This window comes from Trichoderma citrinoviride (genome assembly GCF_003025115.1).
Source record: "Trichoderma citrinoviride strain TUCIM 6016 unplaced genomic scaffold BBK36scaffold_6, whole genome shotgun sequence".
NCBI classification, from domain to species: domain Eukaryota; kingdom Fungi; phylum Ascomycota; class Sordariomycetes; order Hypocreales; family Hypocreaceae; genus Trichoderma; species Trichoderma citrinoviride.
This window is the reverse complement of record NW_020194714.1, coordinates 1080980-1100981: the sequence shown is the minus strand read 5'-3', so window position 1 is coordinate 1100981 and position 20002 is coordinate 1080980. Positions and strand designations below refer to the sequence as shown.

Sequence of the window (20002 nt, the reverse complement as noted above, 5' to 3'; positions counted from 1 at the left end):
AGCATGTCACATGCAATTGTAATTACTATATAGTAAGTACATGTATATAGAAACAACCATACTTTCGCTAAAATCATTACCACGGGCGCAATCACAGGCCGTTTGCCTGCAAGAACTGGATCATCTCCTTGAAGCTATCCGGGCCGCTCTTGTGGGCGGCAATCGCATGCCCGGCGCCCGCGGCGATGTACGTCTGGCTCCCCTTTGCCGCGGCCGGATAGAACGTCTCCAAGGCCACGACATCCTGATCCGTCGGATAGAGGCAGTTGCCGCCGCAAAAGACAAGATCGTGCTGGCCGTTTATGATCTGGACGGGCCCCGTGAACTGCGTCGACGGCGCGACGATGCCGCCCAGGGTGAGCAGGACACCGAGCGTGTTGGTCTGCTTGTTGGCGACCTGCCGCTCGAAGGCGTCGTCGTCGTAGTTGGGGAAGCGGTAGAAGGCGAACTGGATGCCGGCGGCGGACTGCTGCGTCAGGAAGCCCGCGGGCAGGCCCTTGAACTGGGGCGCCGGATCCGCGTTGGCGTTGACGAAGTTGAAGGCCGCCATGGTCATGGCGACGGAGGCGGCGCTGGCGCTGGTGCCGGAGAGGACGACGGCGTCAAAGTCGTGGGGGAACTGCGTGGTGATGCCCTGGGTGAGGGTGCTGCCGGCGCTGTGGCCGACGCCGACGACCTTGTCGAAGGAGTAGCCGCCGAGCTTGGCGGCGCGGAGGAGGGCGACGAGCTGGTGCGTGACGGCGACTTGGGAGGAGGCCTGGACCGTCTGGATGGGGTCTGGGTGGGAGGACTTGCCGACGCCGAGCTGGTCGTAGGAGAGGGTGGCGTAGCCGGCGGCGGAGGCGACGTCGACGTAGCTGTAGCCGGGGCCGATGTCCCAGTAGGTGTGGTCGAGGGTGGCGCCGTGGGTGAGGAGCTGCACCGTCTTGATCTTGTTTTTTCCGTCGGGGTTGAGATTGTTGGGGAGGCAGAGCTTGACAAAGATGTCGTAGGTGCCGGCGATGGCGGCCGGTCCGCCGGCGGTGACGTTTGCGATCCAGGCGGCGTCTGCCTGGAAGAGCTCGACGAGGGACTCTGTGACGGCGGCCTGGTCCTGGGGCGCGTCGTAGAGGATCTTGAGGCCGGTGGCGTTGATGGGGAGGGCGACGGTGCCGGAGATGCAGGTCGAGGTGGCGCCGCCGGTGGAGGGGCCGACGACGGGGTTGGTGAAGCCGGAGGTGTCGACTGTGGTGCTGCCGTCGCCGCAGGTGGTGGCTGATGTGATGCCGAAGAAGGGGTTGAAGAGGCAGGCCATGCGGAGGAAGGCGGAGGAGTTCATTGTGATGGGTAGGAAAGGGGGGAGATTGAGAGCAATTGGGCCTTGGGGAGCACGATTCTACTCAGGATGGCCTTTTTTTTTTTCTCTTTTGTCTGGGTGGTGGTTTTGACGATGTTGATATTGGACGGTTGTCTCGTGTCGTCGGCGCGGGCTGGGATTCTTGTTCCTTGTCTGACACGTGGTGCGGTACGACTACTGCTCGGCGAGTTTTGTTGGAAGAGAATTGGAATGTTCTGCTACAGGGACCGTGGGCTATCCGGTATCCGGGCCTGCTGGGGGTTTGTTCGTTGTTGTGATACAGGGCGTTTTGATTGGAGCGTGAGGAGGTTGCAAAAGTGCCTTGTCTCTGATAGAGCAAACGTACAGGTACGTGCGTGAACTATTGATGAGTGTGCGCATATACAAGGGCTATGCTAATAAGCACACTCTTCCTACTTGTAGTACTCACACTTTAGGGGACTGCATTAATATAACTGCTTCTTCATTATCTTACAATTTTCTTATCATTTATGAATGGTTTATAGTATAATAGCTATTGTCTCATTCCGTTGTCTCCTATCAATAATTATATCATTATTGTATTTGCTATGGGAACTAAATACTCCTCAGATCTCAAGCTTCAGTCTATAAAAGTATCAAGCCAAGCTTAGCTATTATAAGCAGAAGCCTTCTTCTGATTGCAACCAGAAGAACTATCCACGTTGGTCTGTATAAAGTCACAAGTATACTCGCGTCTTTGGGCTATGCCTTGCAGTACAGCAGTACAGCCCGAGGGCTGCGAGCGAGGGCTGCAAGATAAAGCAACCTCTTGACTCATTTCCTCACCACAGCCTCTGTAGTCTCTGCACTGCACATCCGATGTCCCGCCAGCCGTGGCTGTGGTGTGTCCAACAGTTCCATCAAGCAGCGCACGGACACAGCCCTTTGTCCAGACCACCCTTGCCCAGGCTTTCCTAATCAGGCAACGGTGGCCCGGGCTTGCGGCAGCTTCCCCGCCCTATTCTTAGATCCGGCGCCGGAGCCCTCGGGATTGGCCCGGGCGGGGATCCGGCCGTGCAAGTACGGAAGCAATATTACAAGTCAGTGCTCTGCATTCTGCTTCCGCCAATACTCCTCAAAATCTTTTGGTCCAGATACAACCCTCTGCTGTCTGCTTACATGGTTTGCTGCCTTTTATTGTCGTTGCACTGCAGGTGTACTTCGTTCAATTCGCGCTGACTCTGATGCAACCACAATGCATGGGATACGGGTCGAGACCCCGAGCAACTTTCGTCGTAGGATTCGTTCATGTTGGCCCGGCCCCCAACCCTCCGACTCTGGGGTTGTTGGATGCGAGGCTGTCTATTCCATGTGCTGTAATCGCAGCAGGGGTCTCAACTTGAAGATGGATCAACAACAACAAGAAGCTGGCTGTCGGCACCCCTTGGGGTGAGCACTCATGTCCCGCGCATTGGACTTGAGGTGTAGGTGACATGGAATAAAGGACACGTGGATATCTCAGATTCCCCGCCATCTTTGGATTTTTCTATCTTGATTCTGTGCCTGTTGTCTGTGGCTGTTCCCCCGTTTCTACTTTGCTCCGAATCTCACCCTACCGCTTTTCGGCAGCAGACAATATTTCTTTTTTTCCTTTCTTTTTAGCCCTTGGACAGTTGAGTGCTCAGATTGCCCACCCCTTGCTCGCCATGGCCGAGGCCGTATCAGAACCGGCCCCGTACATCTTTCATCGTGACCACAAGTCAAGTATACGGTACGTCCAACGTGCTGTTGGGGGGGCGGGCGTGTTGAAGATTTGTCGAAATGCAAGTTGGGCGCTGACTCAAAGAATGTCACTGTCTTTTTAAATAGCCTAAATTACCAGCACATGCTGATCAAGAAGCTCTGCAACGACCAACTCCTGCACCCAGCCGTGCGTCAGAGCATAGCCTCGCGCTCATCATCCATCAGGGTAGCCGACATTGCTACCGGCACAGCGTAGGTAGAAAGAAGCATGACCAATTGCACTTATTCTGCCAACACTGCTGATGATGAGAAAATGTGGAAAAAACTGTGCAGGCTCTGGCTGACGGAGCTGTCTGATGCGTTGCCCGCGGATGCTCAGCTGCTGGGCTTCGACGTCTCGGCCGACCAGTATCCGCCCGGGGAATGGCTGCCCGGAAACGTGGCTTTGCATGAGCATGATGCGTTTACGCCGTTTGCGCCGGAGCTGCTCGGCTCGTTTGACGTGGTGCACTTGCGCTTCTTCATTACGCTGCTCAATGGGGAGAACATCCGGCCGCTTCTTGATAATCTGAAGACTCTCCTCAGTATGTTTACCCTTGTATTATGTTCTCCTCTTGCCTTGAGGAACTTGTGAAATATTAATGCTGCGGCTAGAACCTGGTGGTTTCCTTCAATGGCTTGACTTTGATCCGCGCTCGGCCAAGGCCATTGCCACGCGCCCTGACATGCACATGCCGCGTACTGAAAGTGTCGTGTCCATCATGCGCAAGGCACAGCCTGACGTTGACTCGTGAGTGCCCTTCTCGTTCCACCTCCGATCTTGACCTTTTTCATTCAATCTTTCATCCTTTGTTCATTGAATGAGCGCAATGAAGATGTTGATCAAGAGGCAACAGGTGGATCCTGCACGACTCGGAGCTATTGAAAGCCGCTGGCCTCGATCCCGTCGCCTACGAGCGCCTCCAGCTTTGCGACTATCTGCGGCCCATCTGGAACCACTGCCACATCATGGGCATGGAGGAACTGTCTCGACGCATGAGCCGGATCACAGCGAATGGGAACGACAAGCCATCGCCGCTGTTGCAGCAGATCAAGGACCTGGAGGCTGAGTTTGCGCAGGGTGCAAGTGTTGATGCGGAGTGGTTCATCATGGTTGGGCAGATGCCAGGCAGCACGCAGGAATAGCCCGACCGGAATTGAAGTACAATTGGAATAGATATATATATATTGTTTGCTGTCTTTTCCCTCGAATAGAATCTTGTCTTGCTCTCTCTTTTCTTGCATTTTCTCAGTTGCTTCTCGGTACAAACCGTATAGGTACAGCCCTTGCAACGCGCAGGCTTGTGTCAAACTTGGTCCCCTCTGAAAGTGCCAGCGTAGCACGTCGACGTGCCTCCAGCCACGCTTCCTCCTCCTCATTGAATCCCTGCTCATGGTCCGTCACCAGCTCGACCGAGTGCGTCTTGAACAGCGTCGCGACCATGGCACAGACCTCTACCAGCGCGAATCGCTTTCCGAGGCATCCCCGACCGCCATCTGAAAAGGGGATAAACGTCCCGGGTCGAGGCTTCAAGAAGTTGGTCGTCGAGCCTGCCTGTGTGGCTTCCTGAGCGCTCTCCCCCGCATCCAACCACCTCCAGGGGTCAAAGTCCGCCGCGGCATAGGGACGTTGGCGCGGGTCGTTTCTGATTTCCCTCCAGGAGGAGGAGCACTTCTCCTGGGCTGCTGGGTGCGCTGGCCTCTTGGGCCAGTGCTTTGGATGGCGATGCGTTGCGCTTGTGTTGACAAAGGCGATTGTGTTGGGCGGCAGCGGATGGCGCTGGCCCTTGACGGTGATGGAAAGCCAGGGACCGCCGGGCGGGACGCATTTCGGGAGCACGGGTATGACGGTGAAGAGGCGGAGGGTCTCGTTGATCACTGCGCCGACGGCTCCGTGCATGAGCGGAGCGTAGTTGTCGTCATATGACCATGCGTCTGGGCTTGTCTGGCCGAGGAGACGGTCGAGGTCGCGCTGCATGGCGGTCTGGACGTCTGGATGGCATGCCAGGAGGAGGATGATGGAGAGGAGCAGGTTGGCGTTGGCTTCGTGTCCCGCGAACATGAAGAGGAAGATTTGACCAATGACTTGGGCGTTGCTCAATAAAACGGGCTTTTCTTGGACATCAGAAGATGTAGCCGCTTGTACGAGCATATCGAGGAGGTCCTCGTCCGAAGAAGCTGTTGACGCAGTCTTCTCAGAGATGGTGGCCTCCCTTGCCCGCTTGAGCTGATCCATGTATGATCCAAGCTCCGAGTAGCATGCGGCCGCATGCTGGAGAGACCGAAACGGTGACAGGCGCAGCAGCCAGTGAGGAACGATGAACACGGCACCAAAGTTTTGCAGGAGCCCATGCAAAGCCTGGCTGAAGCTCAGCGTCTTCCCTTCTGGTACATTGTCTTGAAAGGCCAACGCCTGTACCAGGTCCGAGTCGGTCTGGAAGCCAAAGGTAACCTGGCTCAGCGTGTTGAGAGACACCCTCGCGGACAGTGTTCGCAGCGAGCGATGAGCGTCTGGACGTAGTAGGGCGGCGAGAAGTATCTTTGCGGCAGAGACGGACTGGACAAAGACGCGGCGCAGCGTCTTCTCCGAGAAGAAGGGCGCGGTGACCTTGCGGTATAGGCGCGACTCGGGGCCGTCTGTGCCGGTGATGGTAGGCCCGTAGATGTTTAACAGGGAGAGGAGCTCGGCTGGCTTGCCGAAACTTGCGTCGCGAAATAGCTGGACGTTGACGTCCGGGTCGCAGGTGTAGAGTATGAGCCCGCCTGGCGAGACGACCAGGAAGGTGTCGGCCTTGAGTCGCTCAAACGGCTCGTAGCCATTGTGCCAGAACTCGCTGAAGACGGTCAGGGGCAGCCATGTCTGGGTCAGTCGCTCGGGGAGGGCCTTGAGGACGGGGACCGCGAAGAACTGGGCCAGCTGCCAGGGCCCTCCGAGTAGCGAGAAGGGCAGGACGATATAGGGCAGGCCAATGGTTCGCGCAAGGCGGACGTTGTGCCAGAGACTGAGGACGGATCGGATCACAACAAGTCCACAGCCAATGCAGATTGTCCATAGACAGAGGTTCGCAAGCTGGTTCGTGCTCATGTTCATGACAGCGAAGGGGGCCGAAGATGATCTGCATCACCTACGATGTAAGTTGGCGTTACTATTTCTCATGGGCGATACTGTGTTCAGTACCTAATGAAGAATTGATATCGACGCCAAGATGGGTGGGTAGTATCGAAGCACATCAATGATACCCTTTGGCGTGCGAGGAAGGGATCAATGTATTCTGTGTCAGGGGTGTTTGGGCTATCGGAGGTGATTGCAGAACTCTGACCGGAGTCTGCGAGCACGTTTATTGTGCTTCGCCCTATATGTCAGGATTGCATTCGGTTGGAAAATATAAGTGAACGTGAAAGCGAAAGAGATGTAAACGAAGTTAGATAACTCTTTGCCATGGGAAAAAGAGAGGTTACCTTGACAATTACACAGACTCCGCTGACTGTGATGATTGCTGAACCCTCGTGGCGAAGAGGCAGTTTAGATTACTTATATAGATGATGCCCTTACCATTAGTTTCAAAGTCAATTTATCGTGGCTTTCTTCGGTTTCCTTTGATCTTCGTATTTGGCTTCTGACGTTATAATACAAGTCCGCAACTGTTTAATAATAGGATAGGTACCCCCTCAATAAGCTCTGCAATTGTCTCCGGGACTATGGTCCTACTAGAGACAATGGCTTGTGGTCATTCTGTCAACCGGCGTGAATGATTCCTGTTGATGGCGTCGACAATGTTCTTGCTGACGGCATATGTGATCTGCTATTAGCATACGCTTGCAGTTGGGTGTGGCCTTTTGGGGGAGGTGGTGTGCACCTAGGTAGCCACATGTAAGCACAGGCTATAACTACCTACCTAGTTGAGACTGAACATACAGACTTGCGGGGATATTGTCCCAAAGACGTGTAGAACGAAGTCTGCATTCTGTAAGACGAGGCTACAGACGATAGATAGGACCTTTACGTCTACTACCGTTGATAACGAAGTATCACCTAACATCTTCAGTTAAGAGCGAGACGGATACTGTGAAGCGGCTGCGGGCTGTTGTCCGCAGAGTTGCAAGCCGTCTGCATCAATACTGACTCCTACTGCTACACTGGCCGGCTGGGAGTTGTACTATTCACGGATGTTCGCTGTAAATCCTTCCAAAAGTGCCGGCATGGAGCCGTGCCGCAAGACACACAACGGGGCATACATAGCCCGAATGGCACCTGAGACGCTGACCCTTCGTATACTGTACCGGTACTTGCCCTCCTCTATATATCTTGTGGTATGGTGTGGTGTGGTGTGGTGGCGAGTCTGTGATGCATTCTCGTGCGGTTGCAATGGTACCCCATCTCCGTATGCTGTTACCGGGAAAGAACCAAAGCGCCCAAAGGACAGCATGTGAGCGCAAAGTTGCAGTCGTCGCCTTCTTTACGGAGTATCGAATCATGCTTACCACATACATGTAACGAGCAGTGGTTCGAGGGAGAACGCCCAGAGTCCGTGCGGATGTGGAATTCAGGTATCTCCATCTGTCCCATCTCCTCAAAGCTTCGTCCGAATGTGTCTCTTGACACACTGAACCAACGAGCAGCGAAACCACTTTGAGAGATCGCATGGCTCTTCATCTGGCATGTTGAGGTACATATCTGCAGCCAAGCCCTGCATTTTCAAAAGGCATTTCATAAGCTCATCATTCGTTCTGTACCAATCGTTTCCCCCTCCTCTGTGCTAATCAATCCCTCGCACACGATCCGGGAAAGATGGAGTCGTCGGCTTCTGCTGCTGCTGCTGCTGCTGCTGCCCAACCGTCCTTGGTCACGACCACTCTCCTCGTTGTCGCCATTGTCTTCCCCATCCTGGGCACCATCGCCGTCGGGCTGCGCTGCTACACGAGAATCATCAAGAAGCAGAGGCTCTCCAGCGATGACTGGGTGTGTGTCCTGGCCCAGGTGGCAGCGTGGGGAATCTCCATTGACATCTTCGTGGCTGGGGGGCTGGCAGGGGTCGACTTCACGTACTCGACTCTGGATCCCCTCTCTGCAGCCGTGATATTTCTTCGTGTAAGTTTTTTCACCCATCGTGAGAAAGAGCCATTCTTGCAAAAGCGACTAACAAGTGTGGAATCTCAGGCTCTATGGATCGAGGGGTTCCCTCTCGTGTTCAGTCTGGTCTTTGTCAAGATTGCCATTCTCCTTTTCTACTCGCGCATCTTCACTACCCGCATGTTCAAGCTGGCCGTACGCATCTACATCGGCATCCTGTCGGCATGGTGCATTGCCATGATCGTGGTATGTCTCTCCCTCACATGTTCCATACCGACTAACGCAGACAATTATACTGACTTGCATGTTGTAAGTGCCAACTGCTTGCGGCCAACCCCATTGACGCTGCCTGGAACCCGCTGGCCGTCAACCCCCTGCGGTACAACTACAACGACTTCTCGCTCGCCTTTGCGGGCATGAGCATCGTCTTCGACGTCATCGTGCTGCTGTTCCCCATCCCCGTCATCCGCAAGCTGCAGATGGACCGCGCGCGCAAGCTGCAGGTCCTCGGCATCTTCTGGCTCGGCATCTTCTGCTGCATCTCGTCCGCCGTGCGCTTCTACTACCTCTACAAGGAGATCAGCCGCACCATCGCCGCCACGGGCTCGGACCGCTACCTCAACATGTCGGCCGCCTTCATCTGGGGCACCATCGAGCCCAACACCAGCATCGTGGCCGCGTGCCTGCCGTGCTACGCGCCGCTCTTTGCCAAGGTCGGCGGGCTGCCCACGCTGCTGGCCAACTTTGGGAGCCTCTTCTCGAGCAGTCGCGGTAGCAGGGCGAAGGCGAGGAACGGAAGCGATCTGCTGGCTTCCGGGGATAGTTACCAGCTCCGGAAAGCGAATGCTGGGCCGTGGGAGCGTTATGACGGGTCTCTGCCGTCGTATAATGTGGATGTGGAGCGGGCGAGTAGCTTCCAGAGCGACCAGGAGCCGCTCAAGGATGCTTATCCGTCGAGGATCAAGGTCACGACGGACTTTGTGGCAACGGAAAGGAGGGATCCGGCTTTTTAAGCGGTGTTGGGTTACAAGGGTCGGCAATGTATATAATGTATCGCTAGTAGTCTATGGATTTGGAACAAGGTGCGCAGAGTCTTCCATTAATAGAGTTCCTCGTCTTTGAGACTATCATCCGAGCTATTGGTATCACCAGCACCTGGTACTATGATGCATGAGAATAATCGAGCTCGGCAGCCCTCATCATCTAATATGTTGTTGATAACCTCTCCGGGCTTCCCTCCCTGCTTTATATGTAGATAGCTGAGAGAACAATCTTTGCACTTTCCCCTGGAAAGTCACCTAACAGAACCTGCAGAATGTAGAGAGAGCATAATGATAGTATCACTTTCCCCCGGAATGCCAGCTACAAGGACCATTGGAGTGTATAGAGAGCACAAAGATATTTCTTCAATCTCTTCATCATCAATTTCTCCATGTTTAACCCTCTCAATTACTTTGAGCAAATCTCCTGGGCCGATTTGTTTCGCTTAACCCTTATTGTGAGGAGAGGATAAGCTCGACTCGTCGTATTGATTATACACTATCAAATCACAAGTGTATATACACATAATTCAGCCGCTCTTAACCTCCTGCTCGCTCAAGACGCTCACCACCTTCTTGACGCTGTCCCGGCTCAAGCAGGCATTCTGCCACCTGGTAAAGTGCGGGAACGCCTCCGGGTCCCACGCGTGCTCCCCGGTGCGGCTGCTCATGAAGAAGCCAATCTGCATGTTCCACATGGTAAAGGCCAGGTCGGCGTAGGTGCACTTGTCGCCGACGAGCCACTCCGACTTGGCCAGCACGCTGTCGAGGACGCCGGCCACGCGCTTGACCTCGTTGCCGTAGCGGATCTTGGCTGACTCGGGGGACTCGCCGTACGCGCCTTCGTGGAAGAGGTTGAACCTGCGAAAGAAACCAGCCGGGATTAGTATTTAACGTTGCTGTCTAGGCCGCTGGGCATGAGTCGGTTGATCTATATCGTGGAAAGGGGCTTACCATGCGGCTTGACCAAAGTAAGGGCCTTGGCCAGAGGCTTGGAAGTACGCCCACTGCACCGTAAGGTACTTTTCGGGGAAGGTGCTGTACGAAATTTTGTTGTCCTTGTCGTACGTGTCGATCAGATACTAGATAGTTGGTTGAGACGGTAAGTTTGACAAGGAACGGCAAGGCGTGGGAGATGTCAGTCTGAAGCTCACCTGGACAATGGCGCCGGACTCCCAGAGCGTGATGCCGCTGTTGGGATCCTCGATAGCCGGAACGCGGCCGTTCGGGTTGACATTAGTGTAGGGTTCCTTCTTGAGGCCATCAAGCTCAACCCATGATGTCTCGTAAGGGAGGTTAAGCTCCTCGAGAATTATAAGGACCTTGGAGGGGTTGGGGACATGGTCTGTTGGGGGTTTTCCGCTGTCAGTCACGTCCGATTGGAACAGAAATGTCATACTCACTCCTCCAGTATAGCTTGATCGGCTTGAGGCTCATTGTCCCACGTGGTTTTGAATAGCTCACGAGAATGCACAGTGGTAGTAGTCGGAAAGAGGGGATGAAGACGTTGGCGAACTAGGTAGTCAAACACCTGCCTGTATGGTATATGTAAACTAGAGATCAGACGAAAGCTCTCCGAGGGGCTCCTAGTAGAACCATCAAGTTCAGACCCTGTCACCAGAGAGGGCTTGAGGGGTTGGGGCTGAGTTGATGCAATATCTACAAAAGGTGTTGGCCGCTCGTCCGCAACCAACGCAAAGTCAGGGCGTGCGCGTCAAGTACAAGTACATGCCCTCTGGGCGTTGTGGTTCCATCGGAATGTCGCTCATCCGTCCCTCCTTGGACATTTTCGTGCACGTTTACGGATTTGCTCTGCCGATGTCTGCGACTCTATAAGGACTGGCTTACTTGCAGCTAACCGCAGGATTGTTGTGTCGTATCACAGCAACGCGGAATCACAGATGCCCCCGTACGGAGTGACATGGCGGCACATGTCATAGTCGCAGCACGGTGATATCTCCTGATTGATAATGTTGGTTGTGCTGTAGCCGAGACAGGGGACAGCTTCCTTCGTACATGGCGCCCCAAATTCCGCGCAGTGATAATCACAGCGCAACGTGAGGTTGCAATACATGTGGTATACGATGCATTTGCACGAGGCTGCAGCTTCTAATGGAGGGTCTCTACAACCTCGGCTGTCTCTCTAGATCTATACTGGGCTACTGTATAGAGTGCTTACGGAGAGGGTAAATGGCAACCCTGCATGCCTAGGTCTGTTTTACCCTTTGACGGTAGTTAAATAATAACAGGTAAGTATACTTGATTCTTCTCTCTTTAGGGTGCTTCATGCTATATTAAATAGATAAAAAAATAATACTAAATATATAGCATGGATACCAAAATACTACCCAATATTACTGTTATTCAAAGCTTATGATTAGCAGAAGACGCATTTAGGATGAATGTAATTCTGGTATTGAAATATGTATAACCTAGTCTAGTAGAGATATATTACCATAATGAGAATATTATTCCTAGACAAGTACCGAGCTTCCCTTCTGGAGTCTGTGCTCCGAGATATCACGATAGTTGAAAGATGCCTTGCAAATCACCACAACTTATATTATATCAATCTTGGCTCGGAACTTTGTAACTTGCGCGTGAACGGCTATGCTTACAGAGTCTTCGTCAAAATGGCAAACACAACTCTTCCGTTGAGCACCAACCACAGTGCTTTCCCTCTATCCTCCCTTGAGGAATTGACTTCACCATGGGCACTTATAGCCCTGGTAGGAGGACTATACATGCTCTCCTCCATCTTCGCGCAGATATTCGGTTACAAGTATCCCATCTTTGGTATATCCTCTCAGCTTGAGCCCATTGTAGTGTCCAACTTTCGATTCTTCCGCCGCGCCGAGGACATTTTGAATGAGGGCTACCAAGCAGTGAGTCTCATAACAGCAGGCAACACATGTAATGGGACCAACTGACCGACGCTTTTTAAACAGTGCAAGGGCAAGATCTTCCAGTTCAGAAGAGCCGATACGGACATGCTCGTGCTGCCGTACAAATATGTCGAGGACATCCGCAAGCTCCCCAACTCGGTAGCCAGCCCTACCGTCGCCCACGTCCACAATCTCATGGGCTCCTCCACGAACATGCACATTATCCTCCGCAGCAACCTGCATTTCCGCACTCTTCAGCTCAAGCTCACGCCCAACCTCAACTCGCTCACGAGGCCTATGCAAGAGGAGGTGAACTTTGCCGTGGAGAAAGAACTCACCGAGTCTGAAGGTGATTTCCCAACCCTACTGTCTGCCTTTTTGACGCTTCTGGTATCTGACACTTTTTGCGCAACCAGACGAATGGGTGACTATCAAGCCGTACCACACCATCCTCGACTTTGTCGCTCGTGTGAGCGCCCGGATCTTCCTTGGCAAGCCGCTCTGCCGCGATCCGGAGTGGCTCGAGGTTTCTACGCAGTTCACCGAAAACGTGTTTGTGTCTCTGGTCTTCTTGCGGCTCTTCCCGATGTGGACGCATGGCTTCCTCAACTGGTTCATGCCCTCGTCGTACAAGGGAACCGCCTACGTCAGGAAGGCCAAGAAGCTGCTTGTCCCCGAGATCAACCGCCGCCGCAGCCTGGAGGCCCAGGGACACGTCTTCGCAGAGGAGGAGAAGCACAACCTCCTGTCCTGGATGATGGAGATTGCCACGCCCAGCGAAAGCGACGCGTCGGCCCTCGCCCACCTCGAGGTCGTCATGTCGCTGGCGTCGATACACACGTCGCAGATGAACGCGGTGCACTGCCTCTACGACCTCTTGGCCCACCCAGAGTTCCTCGAGCCGATCCGAGAAGAGATCCGCGCCGTGGTGGCCGAAGCAGGCCCCTGGATGACCTGGTCCAAGCCGCAGTTCTCGAGACTCCGCCGGCTCGACTCGTTCATGCGCGAGTCGCAGCGCTTCAACCCGCCAACCCTCCTCTCCATGCACCGCGTCATGCTGCACGACGCAAAGCTCTCGGACGGCACGGTCCTGCCCAGGGGCGCCCACATCAGCATGCCGGTCAACTCGATCCAGAACGACCCCGAGGTGACGCCCGAGCCGGAAAGGTTCGACGGCTTCCGGTACTACAACCTGCGCCAGAACGAGGGCCAGGGCCACCTGCACCAGTTCTCGACGACGCAGGACCGCATCCTCAACTTTGGGCACGGCCCGAACGCGTGCCCGGGGCGCTTCTTTGCCAGTCTTGAGATCAAGATTATTCTTGTGCGGCTGCTGATGGACTACGAGTTCAAGCTCAAGCATGGGAATGAGCGGCCGGCGAATCTACGCGCCCATGAGTTCATTTTTCCGAATCCTGATGCGGAGATATTGATGCGTCGCCGGCCTGCTGCGGAACGACTGCCGCTGTACTGAGTGTTTTCATTCTCGGAGGGCTCGGGAACATGTTCTTTGTAGATAAGTGCAAACGCCCAGGGCTGTAGGTACATAATCAGCCAATGTAGGCCGTCTACTAGAATCATGACATCGTGAAGAAACCTTTACTGTTCTGTGCCAACCGTATCAGGATTTCCTGATAGGAGAGTGAGGTCGTGTATCTGACTTGGGTGGCGTGAGTGCGCCTGCCCCCATATGCACCCCCAGCCGAATCCGATACCGAGACCATTAGCATTCAACAAGAGCCTCTGTCTACAGCAATTTCCATTGACCCGGAGTTGCCTGGACTCTGGGGCATGTAGGGCCGAGGCAGAAAGTCGAGCGGAGGAACTGCCGGTATGTTGCCAAAACAGGGGTTTCCCACCCCGATCTTACATGTACGAACGAGGTTAAGGCCTTGTTATCAACTTTCCACTTTGGCAACTCAATAACAACACGGACTATGTAGTAATTGAGCCATTTGGATGGAACATCAGCCGGGTAGGATTCCATTGTCACAAACGCCGGTGTGAGTGTATAAAAATACCATGGCAAGTGACTGGGTCCGGCATATATGGCCGGCATGCGATACCATCCATGTAAGTCTTTCGTCCGTAACAGTGTCCGGTTACTCTCTCACTACCTTTGTTGACCTGCAACTTCACTCTATAAGAACCTCATGAAGTTAAATATACTTCTCGAGTACTAAGCTTCAGTGCTCTGCATCTATTTACCAAAGTTGTCAATTACCAACCAGCATGTCTACAGCATCAGATCAACAGAAAGCTGGATTCTCTCGAGACGTCCTTCAAGGTGCAAGAAGAGCAGTGAGATGTCTGGCGGAGCGTTGTCTACAGCCAAACGACTTTGGATCGTTCAGCATATCTATCTACGACACGGCATGGCTGGCCATGATTCGAGATCCTGATGATCCAGGTCGATGGCTTTTCCCTGAATCGTATTCATACCTTTTGCTCCATCAAGCCGAGGACGGAATGTGGCCGACCTATGCCTCGCCCATTGATGGCATTCTCAATACTCTGGCAGGCCTTTTGGCTCTTCTCAAGCACCGCAAGTCAGACACAATCGGCATTGAAAGTCCTCTAGTTGAGACCTGGGACGACGTGCCCAAAAGAGTCGACAAGGCGCGCAGAGCCCTGCAGTCAGCACTCAACGCTTGGGACGTGAACCAGACTCTGCACGTCGGCTTCGAGATGCTCGTACCGGGCCTCCTAAGACAGCTCGCCGAGGAGGGCGTCGTCTTTGACTTTGACGGCCAAGCAGCGCTCACGGCTCTGTACCAGAAGAAGCTCGCCAGGCTGCACCCAGACATGCTCGCCTCCAGCCAGCAGACCACGCTGCTACACTCGCTCGAAGCACTGGCCGGCGTGTTCGACTTTGGGCTCCCGAGGCATCACTGCAGCGCCTACGGAGGCATGCTGGGGTCTCCGGCTTCGACGGCGGCGTATCTCATGCACGCGCCGAGCTGGGACGTTCGGGCGCAGTCGTATCTGGAGAATGTCGTGCGCGGCTATGGATCCTGCGGCGGCGTGCCGAGCGGCTTTCCTACGCCCGTGTTTGAAATCTCGTGGACCGTGTCGACGCTGCTTGGGAGCGGCTTCAGCCTTGACGACTTCCACGAGGATGACGTCCGTGTTGTCACAGAGTATCTGAGAAGGGCAATCGGTGCGCAGGGCGGCGTGCTGGGCTTCGCGCCCACTCTCCTCCCCGACGCCGACGACACGGCCGTGTCTCTGCTTGCTTTGACGGCTCTCGGAGTGCACGTCGACCGCGCCCCTCTGATATGGAACTTTGAAAGCAGCACTCGCTTCAAGACGTATCAGCTTGAGAGGACCCCGAGCGTCAGTGCCAACTGCAACGTTCTCCTTGCGCTTCTCACGGCTCAGGACGTCGACCAGTACGTGCCGCAGATTGAAAAAGCAGTCAAGTTCCTCTGCAGCACGTGGAACGCCAACAAACTGCAGGACAAGTGGAACTTGGCCGCCGAGTACACGTATATGCTGCTGGCTTCTGCGCTGTACCGGCTGCTGAGTGTCTATGCCAATGGCTCACTGGGAGAGCTCGCTGCGGAAGTCGTCAAGATGGACGTACCCATCATCCTTGTCCAGCTCCTCAGTAGAGCCCTTTGCGGACAGCAAGGCGACGGGTCGTGGGGCGGCTCGGTCGAGAGGACGTCGTATGCGGCTCTGCTCATCTCCTACGCCCTCAAACTTCCTTGGCCAGCTGCCATCAGACAGCACGCCGAAGCAGCCTTGTCCAAAGCAAAGGCGTACTTGGCGGCTCACTCTGACGAGCGGGCAACGGGCGACTATCTCTGGATCGAAAAGGTCACTTACAAACTGCCAACACTCGCCGAAGCGTACCATCTGGCCGCCCTCAACGCCTCGCCCAAAGAGCAATCGTGGACGTCTGAAGTTGAGCAAATCTTCCAGACAGACAACACCACCAAGTCGAAGAAGATGGCCCAGTTCTTCAGCCGCCTCCCACTGCTCCAAGGCCTCTCGGGAGCAAGCATGGCGTTGGCGATCCAGGAAGCAGAGCTGTATGCGAGGCGTCTCCAACAAGTCCGCCTCGACATCTTCCTCCGCGACGACATGCCCATGTCGGCAGACAAGTACCTCGCATACATCCCCGTCGCGTGGACGACCATCAATGCCGCCAATGGCTTTGCCCTCTCTGGGAACGAGATGTGGGAGATGATGGTCATTTCGATGCTCAACTACCAAGTGGACGAATACATGGAGTCTGTCGTCGCTCAGCTGGATGAATCAACTTCCCAGGCCTTGGCCATCATGATTGGCTCCGAAATTCGACACAGCGAGCCCGTCGTCCACTCATCTCTTCACTCAGCGTCATCGTTCCAGCCGACGTCGTCGGTTCCCAGCCCTCCATCATCCGACTACTGCGCCTCCTCGCCTAGGAGCTCGCCGCCCGAATTGACGGACGTTGCCGAAACATTATCAAAGTACATCAGACACGTAAAGACGTCCCCAATCCTCCTGCAAAGCCCAGAAACAGCCCAACTGCGCGTCCTGCAAGAGCTCGAAAAGTTCCTCCTCGCACACATGGCGCACAACGCGGACAACGCCCAACGGCGAGAAGGGCATCGCGGACGAGGACGACAAGTCGGCTGGCACGGCCATCAACAACTCCCCTACTACGACTGGGTCCGCACGACCGGCGCCAACGACACGAGCTGTCCGTATTCATTCGCCTTCTTCTGCTGCCTCATCAGCCCCAGCGGCTCGCACTGCCTCGCCTCCATGGAACAGAGGTACCTCGCGCGGGAGATGTGTCTGCACCTTGCCACCCTGTGTCGCCAGTATAACGACTATGGCTCTGTGATGAGGGACGATGCGGAGGGGAATCTCAATAGTCTTCATTTTCCTGAGTTTGCGGATGGACTGGGTTTTCAGCCGACGGTTGAAGATGACGGGGGAAGAAGAAGACAGGCTGCTCTGGAAAAGGCAAAGGGGTGCTTGATGAAGGTGGCTGGCTTGGAGAGGGCCATGATGCAGGTTTGCTGGGAGGCGCTCTCGTCGAGCCTTGATCGGGATGTGAAAGGGAAACTGAAGGCTTTCATTGACGTGACGGATTTGTTTGGCCAGATATATGTGGCACGGGATATTGCTAGTAGAATGCAGAATTAGCAGAGACTTAGGTTGACTTGCAATATATAAATTTCCACAGACCACTTCGCACACAATGGGTTCTTTATTATCCTTCTTGTAAATGTATGCTACTATTTACGTGCCGCTCAATACACTCCTTCGTGCCATACGCTCCGCTAGATTCAGTCCTTTCACACGACTTCATCTAGTCTTGGCTTTGCTATGAAAAGCTTAGAGCGCTAATAGGAGAAGAAGTCCAATTCTCTATGAGCACCATGGCTTGCCGGGAGAAACATCGGAGAGTGCGTCTCAAGGGATAGGAGTGGATCAGTTGACTTCCAACGATAAAACTTCCATTGTGAAAAGGGGTTATTACAGGGTAACAAGTATATCGTATAGAGTAAAAGTACCATTGTACAAATATTGCACCAAACCCTATCTAGTTCATTAGAATGACAAGCCTCGCGCCTCCGGGACATGCTACGCGGATAAAGCAAGGCACGCATCGACGGCCAATCCAACCCTGTGAACAAATACTCCAGTTAGCCGGGTGAAGGACAAAGAGAGACGAGGATGAGTGAATAAACATACCTTCCCTCCTTCTGGTACACCACATCGCTGATGATATCCTTGTCCAAGTCAGGGAACATGCCGGCCAGCGTCTCTACGATATTGGCATGCTCGGCACGGTGCAGCCGCTGTGCTTCCGCCACTTCGGCGCTCGCCTGCCGAGCCGCTGCCTCCTCCGCCGGTAGAGCGTATCTCGAATCTGAGCGCCATCCGTCTCTCTGCTCCTCTCCGCTGCGCCGAAGGGGGACATTCTCGGGGAAGCCTAGGGGGCGTCCAATGGGCGGTGGCGGGGGTGGCCGTGCTGATGAGGAGGCGCCGTCGTCTGAGAACATGCGGCCGATGGTGGTGAGGGGATTCTGAATGGTTCGGAGGAGTCCAGTGATGGGTGCAGTGAGGGCGTCGACGTCACTTTGTTCTGTTGATCGACGTGAAGTAGACGGGCCTGCGCCATCGAGTGAAGAACGGGCGTCGGGATACGAGGACTTTTCGTTGAATGTCTGCTGCTGTGGTGGAGGTCCCTTGGGAGACAAAGCTTGGTGCTTTTCTGCAATTGCTGAGACGGCCGCCTCGACATTCTTCTCGAATTCATCATCAGTAATGGTGAGAGACGTGCGGTCCATGTTTTCAATAAACTGAACAGCCCCCATCTATCCTGGTGTAAGCATTCATTGTCTTGTGATGGCTAAGGGTCGACTTACGAGAGAAGAGAGGTAGTAGCCTGCCTCGCCGCCAAGCTTCTCCTGGTTTCGGAACCGCAGAATGTACTGCACATTGGATACCAGGTGCTCCGGATTGGACTGGAGCACGACGTAAATGAGCAGCGGCATGAACGAGTCGGCTGATGAGTCGGATTTGTTGTGTTTCAAGAGGCCTGAATGGTCAGTGAGAAATGCAGAATAAACCAATGAAGGGAACCCACCAAATATGACTTTACAGCAGTTTAAGACGCAAATGATCTTGTCTCTGGGTGCTCTGTACGACTTGATCTTTAACAATTCTGTTGATGGTGATACGGTCAGTTATCACGCAAGAGTAGAAACAAGACGTGTGAATCCCACCTTGCTGCGCCAGCTTTAGAAAGCGGCGGCCGCTGTCCCCAACCGGGGGTATATCCAGATGCTCCTCCCTGACCCAGCCGTAAATGTTGATCTTCTGCGTGACAATGTCGTCTCGTTCCACGTCCTCCTGATGCTGCCCTCTCCGGCCAGGCCCCAGCGGCGGATCGCCTCCTCTTCTCTTCGGCTTTGCCCCAGGTATTGGCTTAGGCGGCGGAATCGCTGGCGAGAAAGTCTGTGTGTACAGCCGATTCATGACGAGCTTCTCCATGCCCTCTCTGGCATTGTCAAACTCTGCATCGGAAACATCGCGCCACACCTCGCACTGCATCATCTTGTTGGCAATAAAGGCCAAGAAGTCGCTGATGATCTTGACCTGCTCGTGGACCATCCACTGGCGCTTCCCAAACTCAAAGAGAAACGACTTGAGATACCTTGCAACAGGGTCTGCCTTTTTGTTCCGCAGCTGTTCCAGGAATCTGTGAAAGTCAAAAGGCAGCGCCGGTTCGGGTTCGGGCTCCGGGGGCGGCGGTCTGTGCATGGGTATGGTGGGTGACGTTGGCGATGTGACGTTGGCAGGAGGCCGTGCATCTTTCGATCTCGGAGGCGTGCCCATGGATCCGTCCTTGGGAGGCACGGGCGGCCCGTGATCGTCGTCATTAGGCGTAGAAATGTGAAGAGCGTTGAGTCCCTGGGCCTGGCCGGCGAGCGAGGGTGATAGAGGTTCGAGGCTGGATTTTCTGGGCGGATGCTGCAGGGAGGTGCCTAGCATGGGCGACGCAATCTCTAGCCGTGGGCTCATGACTTCGTTGGCATCAGGGCCGCCGCCGTTCTCGCTAAACTGCTCCATGATGCTCTGGATCTCGGACCGTGAACCCTCCTGATCATCTTCGCTGGTGTAGGGTTTATCGTCCGACTCGGGACCGGACCTTGTGGGAGATGCGTCGTCGCTTCGGGGGGTGGTGGACAGGGCTCGAGAGGGAGGGCGAGAAGCCATGGGCGTGGGCGGCGTCGGGTCGACATAGCTGGGATGCTCGGGCGCGAGAAGCTGTGAGGTTGGGTAGTCGGTCTGCATGGGCGAGGATGATGATGGGCTGGCATTCGTGGCCTTGATGGTCAGGGCGGCGGGTTTGGTTGCTTTGGCAGAGTCCGTGGAGTCGGACATTGTCTCGTGTGTTGCTTCGTGTGTCGTCTCG

At 54.6% G+C, this 20002-nt stretch overlaps 8 protein-coding genes across 8 annotated transcripts; 4 read left to right on the top strand and 4 right to left on the bottom strand.

Moving 5' to 3' along the window:
- Positions 1-91: 91 nt before the first annotated feature.
- BBK36DRAFT_1117541 (alpha/beta-hydrolase) lies at positions 92-1318 on the bottom strand (the record flags this gene model as incomplete). Its single annotated transcript, XM_024890362.1, has 1 exon — positions 92-1318. The coding sequence occupies one exon, from the start codon at positions 1316-1318 to the stop codon at positions 92-94; it is 1227 nt and encodes a 408-aa protein (XP_024750307.1).
- Positions 1319-3003: 1685 nt separating this feature from the next.
- On the top strand, positions 3004-4225 carry BBK36DRAFT_4129 (hypothetical protein; the record flags this gene model as incomplete). Its single annotated transcript, XM_024898062.1, has 5 exons — positions 3004-3068; positions 3167-3292; positions 3374-3624; positions 3695-3830; positions 3937-4225. The coding sequence occupies 5 exons, from the start codon at positions 3004-3006 to the stop codon at positions 4223-4225; spliced, it is 867 nt and encodes a 288-aa protein (XP_024750306.1).
- Positions 4226-4328: 103 nt separating this feature from the next.
- Positions 4329-6164, bottom strand: BBK36DRAFT_1117703 (cytochrome P450; the record flags this gene model as incomplete). The annotated part of the gene is made up of 2 exons (XM_024890388.1): positions 4329-5456; positions 5532-6164. The coding sequence occupies 2 exons, from the start codon at positions 6162-6164 to the stop codon at positions 4329-4331; spliced, it is 1761 nt and encodes a 586-aa protein (XP_024750305.1).
- A 1704-nt stretch (positions 6165-7868) lies between these two features.
- On the top strand, positions 7869-9324 carry BBK36DRAFT_160704 (hypothetical protein; the record flags this gene model as incomplete). The annotated part of the gene is made up of 4 exons (XM_024897704.1): positions 7869-8168; positions 8238-8396; positions 8465-8972; positions 9233-9324. 4 exons carry the CDS (start codon positions 7869-7871, stop codon positions 9322-9324), a joined length of 1059 nt encoding a protein of 352 aa, XP_024750304.1.
- Positions 9325-9720: 396 nt separating this feature from the next.
- BBK36DRAFT_160702 (glutathione S-transferase) lies at positions 9721-10627 on the bottom strand (the record flags this gene model as incomplete). Its single annotated transcript, XM_024897703.1, has 4 exons — positions 9721-10051; positions 10145-10272; positions 10345-10535; positions 10594-10627. The coding sequence occupies 4 exons, from the start codon at positions 10625-10627 to the stop codon at positions 9721-9723; spliced, it is 684 nt and encodes a 227-aa protein (XP_024750303.1).
- A 1196-nt stretch (positions 10628-11823) lies between these two features.
- Positions 11824-13549, top strand: BBK36DRAFT_1158929 (cytochrome P450; the record flags this gene model as incomplete). The annotated part of the gene is made up of 3 exons (XM_024894156.1): positions 11824-12075; positions 12139-12424; positions 12492-13549. The coding sequence occupies 3 exons, from the start codon at positions 11824-11826 to the stop codon at positions 13547-13549; spliced, it is 1596 nt and encodes a 531-aa protein (XP_024750302.1).
- Positions 13550-14307: 758 nt separating this feature from the next.
- On the top strand, positions 14308-17220 carry BBK36DRAFT_1168496 (Ent-kaurene synthase; the record flags this gene model as incomplete). Its single annotated transcript, XM_024895190.1, has 3 exons — positions 14308-14376; positions 14407-16421; positions 16455-17220. The coding sequence occupies 3 exons, from the start codon at positions 14308-14310 to the stop codon at positions 17218-17220; spliced, it is 2850 nt and encodes a 949-aa protein (XP_024750301.1).
- A 441-nt stretch (positions 17221-17661) lies between these two features.
- On the bottom strand, positions 17662-19803 carry BBK36DRAFT_1118383 (guanine nucleotide exchange factor; the record flags this gene model as incomplete). The annotated part of the gene is made up of 5 exons (XM_024890473.1): positions 17662-17704; positions 17773-18398; positions 18450-18622; positions 18671-18748; positions 18810-19803. The coding sequence occupies 5 exons, from the start codon at positions 19801-19803 to the stop codon at positions 17662-17664; spliced, it is 1914 nt and encodes a 637-aa protein (XP_024750300.1).
- Positions 19804-20002: the final 199 nt, after the last annotated feature.